This window comes from Sinocyclocheilus grahami, unplaced genomic scaffold (assembly GCF_001515645.1).
Source record: "Sinocyclocheilus grahami isolate Dianchi unplaced genomic scaffold, SAMN03320097.WGS_v1.1 scaffold1521.1, whole genome shotgun sequence".
NCBI classification, from domain to species: Eukaryota; Metazoa; Chordata; class Actinopteri; order Cypriniformes; family Cyprinidae; genus Sinocyclocheilus; species Sinocyclocheilus grahami.
The window spans coordinates 197952-207039 of record NW_015506700.1 but is presented as its reverse complement, the minus strand read 5'-3'; the positions used below and the strand labels follow the sequence as shown (position 1 = coordinate 207039).

The following is a 9088-nucleotide window of genomic DNA, read 5'->3' as shown; positions in this document are numbered from 1 at the left end:
CTCAGAATTGAGAAAATGTCAGAATTGTGAGATAAAGTTGCATTTACTTTTTTTTTTCAAAATGTGTTATTTTTATAATTTTTTTTATATTTTCAAACAAGCTTCCATAGTTGAGCGCCACTCATAGCAAATGTAAAAGGTCTTTTAAAGGTGGGGTAAGTGATTTCTGGTAGCCAATGTTGATATTTCATACCACCAAAACAAACACGCCCCTATTTTGATAGCTCCGCCCCACACATACGTACGCAACCCAGGCAACGATTATGGCGGAATCTGCTGTATTATTATCTGCTGTATTAATCATATTATCTTACTTTTCGGACACACTTTAGGAGCTGCCGCTTGAAACAGACAGTGGAGGAGGTTTAGACGCTCCAGGCTTATACGGTGTGGAAATCATAGCTGACGGGAACGACAATACGATTGCAGATGAACAAACAAGCGAACATGACACACGAGCATATTCAAGCAAAAGCCAGTATATATTAGCTCTGTGAAACAAAGCAAAACCAATGTTACTCACCTATCGAGAAGAAACAAAGCCACCTCGGCGTCCGATCACAAGCCTTCACGCTCCTTGAGTTCTCTCCAGTGCTGGAAAGCTGATCCGAAATTTACACGGGTCCTGCCTCTTGACTTCTTGCCTTAAGTCTTCTTTTGTTCCGCAGACGTTTTCCTCTTTTGTCTTTTATCCGCCATCTCTATCTTTCTGTCGCTCGGCTCGGCTAATGTCCGTCCTGTGCACTGAACTCTCTCTCCTCCACATCAAGAGTAGACATGCCCCTTACTGCTGATTGGCTACAAGTTTGTTTTGGTACTGCTTTTGCATGACATCAGCCAGTTCTGTCACTGATTCAATGTTTTTTTATTCATGTTTCTAACCTTGTTGTGTTAACTTGGCCATACAAAATGTCCATGTTATATACAGTGGGTACGGAAAGTATTCAGACCCCTTTACATTTTTCACTCTTTGTTATATTGCAGCCATTTGTTAAAATCATTTAAGTTAATTTTTTTTTCTCATTAATGTACACACAGCACCCCATATTGACAGAAAAACACAGCATTGTTGACATTTTTGCAGATTTATTAAAAAAGAAAAACTGAACTATCACATGGTCTTAAGTATTCAGACCCTTTGCTCAGTATTTAGTAGAAGCGCCCTTTTGATCTTTTTTTCTTTTTTTTGGGAAAGATGCAACAAGTTTTTCAGGGGATCCTCTGCCATTCTTCCTTGCAGATCCTCTCCAGTTCTGTCAGGTTGGATGGTAAACGTTGGTGGACAGCCATTTTTAGGTCTCTCCAGAGATGCTCAATTGGGTTTAAGTGGCTGGGCCATTCAAGAACAGTCACAGAGTTGTTGTGAAGCCACTCCTTCGTTATTTTAGCTGTGTGCTTAGGGTCATTGTCTTGTTGGAAGGTAAACCTTTGGCCCAGTCTGAGGTCCTGAGCACTCTGGAGAAGGTTTTCGTCCAGGATATCCCTGTACTTGGCCGCATTCATCTTTCCCTTGATTGCAACCAGTCGTCCTGTCCCTGCAGCTGAAAAACACCCCCACAGCATGATGCTGCCACCACCATGCTTCACTGTTGGGACTGTATTGGACAGGTGATGAGCAGTGCCTGGTTTTCTTCACACATACCGCTTAGAATTAAGGCCAAAAAGTTCTCATCAGACCAGAGAATCTTATTTCTCACTATCTTGGAGTCCTTCAGGTGTTTTTTCATGTGTCTTGCACTGAGGAGAGGCTTCCGTCGGGCCACTCTGCCATAGAGCCCCGACTGGTGGAGGGCTGCAGTGGTGGTTGACTTTCTACAACTTTCTCCCATCTCCCGCCTGCATCTCTGGCGCTCAGCCACAGTGATCTTTGGGTTCTTCTTTACCTCTCTCACCAAGGCTCTTGTCCCCTGATAGCTCAGTTTGGCCGGACGGCCAGCTCTAGGAAGGGTTCTGGTCGTCCCAAACGTCTTCCATTTAAGGAATGGAGGCCACTGTGCTCTTGGGAACCTTAAGTGCAGCAGAATTTTTTTTGTAACCTTGGCCAGATCTGTGCCTTGCCGCAATTCTGTCTCTGTGCTCTTCAGGCAGTTCCTTTGACCTCATGATTCTCATTTGCTCTGACATGCACTGTGAGCTGTAAGGTCTTATATAGACAGGTGTGTGGCTTTCCTAATCAAGTCCAATCAGTATAATCAAACACAGCTGGACTCAAATGAAGGTGTAGAACCATCTCAAGGATGATCAGAAGAAATGGACAGCACCTGAGTTAAATATATGAGTGTCACAGCAAAGGGTCTGAATACTTAGGACCATGTGATATTTCAGTTTTTCTTTTTTAATAAATCTGCAAAAATGTCAACAATTCTGTGTTTTTCTGTCAATATGGGGTGCTGTGTGTACATTAATGAGGAAAAAAAATTAACTTAAATGATTTTAGCAAATGGCTGCAATATAACAAAGAGTGAAAAATTTAAGGGGGTCTGAATACTTTCGGTACCCACTGTATATATCTTATAGGTACTATAAATGTTAAAAGTCTCTTTAGTGGGTTATAATTTGTCTTTTGACCAGCTAAAGCTAATTTTTTAAAGACCATTTCTCTGTAATCTGACAGAAATAACAGTGACCCATCAAAGAAGAAGCAGCACGTGTGTCACATGGAGGGCTGCGGGAAGGTTTACGGCAAAACGTCTCACCTGAGGGCTCACCTGCGCTGGCACACGGGAGAGAGGCCGTTCGTCTGCAACTGGATCTTCTGCGGGAAACGCTTCACCAGGAGCGACGAGCTTCAGCGGCATCGCAGGACGCATACAGGTGCGCAAACAATCACACAGGAGCACATAACAGGAGGAACAACATGCACAGGAGGAAGAAAATCAACATGAGTGTGTTTATATCCGATATGCGTTATTATAGCCGTTTATATCTGATTGACCAATCAAACGTCCTGTCAGCCCCAGAAATACAGCACAGACAAATATTGGTTAAAACAGTTCATTTTTAACAAGACATAACTATTGATTTAATTTATACTTCATGGCACCGAATGAAATATATATATTATTTAAATGCACTAATATATATAAAATTATATATATATATATATATATATATATAAAACAATTTTCAATTAATAAAAATCATTCTATATCAGTATATAATATTTATATATAAATATGCATGATTGAATGTTTTCGACTCGAGCACAAACATCGCTGATCATTTCTATAAACGACCCCTAAAAGCAAATTTAAAACAAAGCACGTCTTTATTATCCTCAAGACATTTATAGGTCATTTCAAGGCATATTTCATGCCATTATTTATTTCAAGGTGTATATAATATCATATTTGAGGTCATTTTTCACATTTTACATTTCACACCCCATAATTATTTATAATCATTATTATTAAATTATTGATTGCTACATTTCATTATGTTTTTGGTTATTTTGTGATATATATTGATTTATTTTATATCGTCGGCATCATTTTATTTCATTTCATTTTATTTATTAATTCATATCATTTTTCATGTTAATTAAATTAATTTCACTCTTATTTATTCATGCTAACATTTAAAAAAAAATTGCATTTATTTAATTTTTTATTTACTTTTATTTATTGCAATATTCTATAATGTATTTATTATTTCCATTTTATATATATATATATATTATAGAATATACATTTTTATAATGTATGAAATTATATATATATATATATATACACTTACAGAAATTTTTAAGTGCATTAAAATGGAAAACTTATTTTAAATTGTAATAATATTTCACAATTTTACTGTATTTTGGATCAAATAAATGCAGCCTTTGGGGGAAAAAAAACAAAAAAACATTACAAATGTCACTGATCCCAAACTTTTGAACGGTAGAGTGTGTGTGTGTATATATACATTTAATAATATACATTAACTTCTTTTTCAGATTTTATATGCAATCAGCCATGAATGTAGCCATTGTTGCTGAAATAGCGTTAAAACATAAATAAAATAAATATACAGTCAGCCATCTTGGATCATTTATTTCTCTGCACTAGTAGCAGTGCATTTGCAATAAGTGTGTTTTTTATATATATATACATTGGCTTATTTGCCATCTTTAAATTATAAATATCAGTATTATATCAGCAGTAGGCCACGCTGATCTTTAGATATCTGTTGTGAGAAAGCCACACCAGTCGACCACAGAACTAGTGTCTTTTCTTGCTCCGATCTGAATAAACGAATGATTTTCTCTGTCCCGATCAGGTGAGAAGAGGTTCGAGTGTCCGGAATGCTCCAAGAGGTTCATGCGGAGCGACCACCTGTCAAAGCACATCAAAACCCACCAGAACAAAAAAGGTGGGGCGGCACTTACCATCATCACCACAGATGAGATGGAGGAGGAGGTGGATGAGGTGCTGGGCTCGCCGAGGATCGTCACCGTGGCGACGCTCTCGCAGGATTCGAACCCGGCCACGCCCACCACTTCAAACAATTTAGAGGAGGAGTTCGAGTAGTTTTCCCTCCAAAAATGATCGGTTGAAAGCACCACAATATTGTTTGTCGGTTTGTTTATATGTTGATTTGTTTATGTTCTTCATTCTTTTTCTATCAACGATGGACAGCTGTTTGAGCGCACTCGGTTTTTTTCATATGGAAATGTAATACTATCAAATATTATGACAGAATAATCTAATGGAAATAGTATGAGTTGTTAAGAGACGCGTTGAACGATGGCGTTTGTTTTGTTACGAGTAGCACAAGAAGTACTGAAGTTCCCAGATGCTCCTGAAGGTGTCGCTATGCACAAAAATAATATGTATATCTGTTTCAAAGTGGTTTGTATGGAAACTTGTTTCCACCACAAGATAGAAAAAAAAAAAAGTAATTATGATTTTTTTTTTTTTGCTCACAATTCTGACTTCTTTCTCATAATTCTGAGTTTATATCTCATAATTCTGACTTTTTCTTTGAATTGAGTTTATATTTCACAATTTTGATTTTTCTCATAATTCTGAGTTTTCATTTCGGTATTCTGTTTTCTTTTTTCTTTTTTTTGTTGTTGTTGTTTTTTTGTGGTTAATTTCCACCATGAAATAAAAAAAAATTAAAAAAAAAAGGTAATTTTCGACTTTTTATCTCGCGGCTCAGACCTTTTTTTCACAATTTATATCTTTCAAATCTGGATTTCTTTTTTTTTTTTCACGCGTGCAAGAAAAAAAGTCAGAATTATGAGCTGAAATCTCAGAGTTGCGAGAACAATATTCTCGAATTGTGATAGAAACTCAGAATTGCAAATTATGAGATGCAAATGTAGAATTGCGAAAAGGTCTGAATTTTGATATAAACTTGACATTGTGAGGAAAAGTAGTCTGAATTGTTAGATAAAAAGCATAGACTGTATAAAAACAAAGTTGCAATTACCTTTTCTATTTATTTTTTACACTGTATTGGAAACAAGCTTCCGTAGGTTTCAAATGGAAAGTCGGGGATGAGAATCTCGGAGCTACACGCGACGGTCTGTGGGTTTCCGTACCATAGATATATATATATACATATCTATGATCTGGCTAGAAAGATGAGCACCTGACGAATCTTTAGTACACGATTAGAGTCGCAGCACAAGCTAGAAAGCGACGCCGTCTGTGATTGGAGCGCGTCGCGAAGCGTCAGCCAATCACGGCCTCGCGTTCAGAGCGCTTTAGAATTCAGGCATATATAATAATATAACTGATGATTCAGCAGTCAAACTTTTATGTAGGAGAAACGAGATTATAGAGACGGGCTATGTAAAGAAAAGCACATTTGATTTACAAATAATGCATTCCAGTTACGATTTCAAAACGTTGCCTGCATAACACTTGAAATTAAAGTGAGTAATTCTGTCTTAAATATTTCATGTCTAATTCTTTATTTCAGTCTGTGCTTTTATTTACAGCATGAGCTTAAGTAAAAAACAACACTTTACTAAAAGGTTCATTTTGTCAACATTAGTCACTTATACATTAGTTAACAATTACAAATACCTCTTAAAGGAGTAGTTCACCCAAAAATGCTGAGAATTTACTCACTCTCAGGCCATCCGAGATTAGGATGAATATGTTTCTTCAGCAGATCTGGAGAAATGTAGCATTGCATCACTTGCTCTGCAGTGAATGGGTGCCGTCAGAATGAGAGTCCAAACAGCTGATAAAAACATCACAATAATCCACACCACTCCAGTCCATCAGTTAACATCTGGAGAAGTGAATAGCTAAAGGTGTTTTTTATTTTTTTATGTTAAGGAAAAATTCCATTTGATCATTTTGCAAACAACATATTTTAATGTTCTCTGAATGTTCTGAAACAAGTAATAAGATTTTTTAAATGTTAGACGAATATCCAATTGAAACGTTTCAGTAAAGAAACGTTCCTTGAACGGTGTATAAGTAATAAATAAGTAAATCACATAAATATTTTTAGTTTGTATTTCACAATTTTGACTTTTTCTTTTAATTCTGAGTTTATCTCATAATTCTACCTTTTTCTTTGACTTGAGTTTATATTTCACAATTTAGATTTTTCTCATAATTCTGATTTTATATTTCGCAATTTTGACTTTTTCTTTGAATTCTCAGTTTATATCTCATAATTCTGACTTTTTCTTTGAATTCTGAGTTTATATCTTGCAATAATTTTTTCTTTGAATTTAGTTTATATTTCACAATTCAGATTTTTCTTTGAATTCTCAGTTTATTTATCACAATTCTACATTTTTCTTTGAATTCTGAATTTATATTTCATAATTCTGTATTTTTTCTCATAATTACAAGTTTACATTTCGGTATTCTGTTTTCTTTTTTTGGTTCGTTTCCGCCATGAAATTAAAAAATTTTAAAAAAAGGTAATTTTCGACTTTTATCGAACGGTATTTGAACGGTATATAAGTAATAAATAAGTAAATCACATAAATAATAAATGTTTTAGTGCTAACAGTCAACTTTGAATAATAATAATAATGCATTTTATCTAATGGCACCTTTCTAAACACCCAAGGTCACCTTACAGCAAGCAGAATGGTAAAAAAAAAAAAAAAGAGTAACAATAGACAAACAGATCAACAAAGTTCAACAGCACAACTGCATACATACAGTCGAGGTCAAAAGATTACATACAGCTTGCAGAATCTGCAAAATGTGAGGGATCATATAAAATGCAAGTCATTTTTTATTTCGTACTGACCTGAATAAGAAATTTCACATAAAAGTAATTTACATGTAGTCCACAAAAGAAAAATATAGTTGAATTTATAAAAAAAAGACTTGTTTGTCTTCTAGGAAACATGCAAGCATCTTCTGTAGCTTCTGAAAGTACTAAATGAAAATATATATATATATTTGTGACCCTGGACCACAAAACCAGTCATAAGAGTCAATTTTTTAAAACAGATATTTATAAATCATCTGAAATCTGAAAAAACACGTTTTCCATTGATGTGTGGTTTGTTAGGATCGGACAATATTTGGTCGAGATGCAACTATTTGAAAATCTGGAATCTGAGGGTGCAAAAAAATTGAAATATTGAGAAAATCATCTTTAAAGTTGTCCAAATTAAGTCCTTAGCAATTAATATTACTAATCAAAAATGAAGTTTTGATATATTTACGGTAGGAAATGTACAAAATATCTTCATGGAACATGATCTTTATTTAATATCCTAATGATTTTTGGCATAAAAGAAAAATGGATAATTTTGACCCATACAATGTATTGTTGGCTATTGCTACAAATATCCCCCAGCGACTTAACACTGCTTTTGTGCTGCAGGGACACATTTAGGCAAAATAAGAAATATTTACACATCTTCATTCTTTTCAAAATTGTATGTGAACTTTTGAATGGGGTCCTTTTATTTGACACAATAAACAGTACAACAGTGTATACTAGACACAACTTTTATTTTCTCTTGTGGACTATATGTAAATGTCTTTTATGTGAAATTTGACACAATAAACAGTACAACAGTGTATACTAGACACAACTTTTATTTTCTCTTGTGGACTATATGTAAATGTCTTTTATGTGAAATATCGTGTTCAGGTCAGTACGAAATAAAAAAATGACATGCATTTTGTATGATCCCTCTTATTTTGGTAAAATAACGTTTTGCAGATTCTGCAAGCTGTCCTCAACTGTACATCATAAATACATTAGCGGCTTAAGAGCAAGTCATAGAAGAGCCTTGTTAAAGAGATTTAAAAGAATGCAGACTGTCACTGTTGCATATATTGGGATGGAGGGAGTTCCCTAGACGAGGAGCCGCAAAACTAAAAGTTCCTGCTCCCATGGGGTTTGAGCGTATATGCAGCGACACGAGAGATCGAGAGTGAAGATCTGAGAGTGTGTGAAGGAGTATAGATGTGGAGTAGGTTGTGAAAGTTCTGAAGTGACTTAAATGTGAGAAGCAAAATTGTAAAATCGATGCGATACTTCACTGGGAGCCAGTGTAGACGTTGGAGAAATGGGCTGAATAGATGAAGTCCTAGAAAGAACAGGAGGGTGATACTTTGGATTGGAAATTTGAACAAACCCCTAATACAAAGTAGTATATTTTTGTTGAGTGTTGAGTTGGTGATGGAGGGCAGGAGTGAGGGATGACAGTGTGGAGGTGGAGATGGTTCAGGTGGGTGGCTCTCTTTTGTTCTATTCTCCGTTTGATTGACAGCTCTGTACCTGCAGTGCGCCACCAAAGGGAAGCTTTATCCACTTTAACAGCTGCTGTGTGTGTGTGCGTGTGTGTGTGCGTGTGTGCGTGTGTGTGTGTGTGTGTGCGTGCGTGTGTGCGTGCGTGTGTGTGTGTGTGTGTGCGTGCGTGTGTGCGTGCGTGTGTGTGTGTGGGTGTGTGCCTCACACTCACTCCATCTGCATGCAGACAGTATAGCACCTGTCTCGTTTGACACATCTCAACAGTTTGGTGTTCATATTTAATACTGTAGGATAAACATAATGAGATTCATAGATTCTGTACCTGGTTCTATCTATCTATCATATATCTATCTATCCATCCATCTATCATATATCTATCCATCTATCTATCTATCTATCTATC

The 9088-nt window shown here is 35.9% G+C and overlaps 1 protein-coding gene across 1 annotated transcript; it reads left to right on the top strand.

The window, feature by feature from the left end:
- Window positions 1–2614: 2614 nt before the first annotated feature.
- Window positions 2615–4856, top strand: LOC107570917 (transcription factor Sp4-like; the record flags this gene model as incomplete). The annotated part of the gene is made up of 2 exons (XM_016257190.1): window positions 2615–2814; window positions 4267–4856. Coding segments are annotated over 2 exons (451 nt in total), but the record flags the coding sequence as incomplete, so codon positions are not given.
- Between the last annotated feature and the right edge of the window lie 4232 nt (window positions 4857–9088).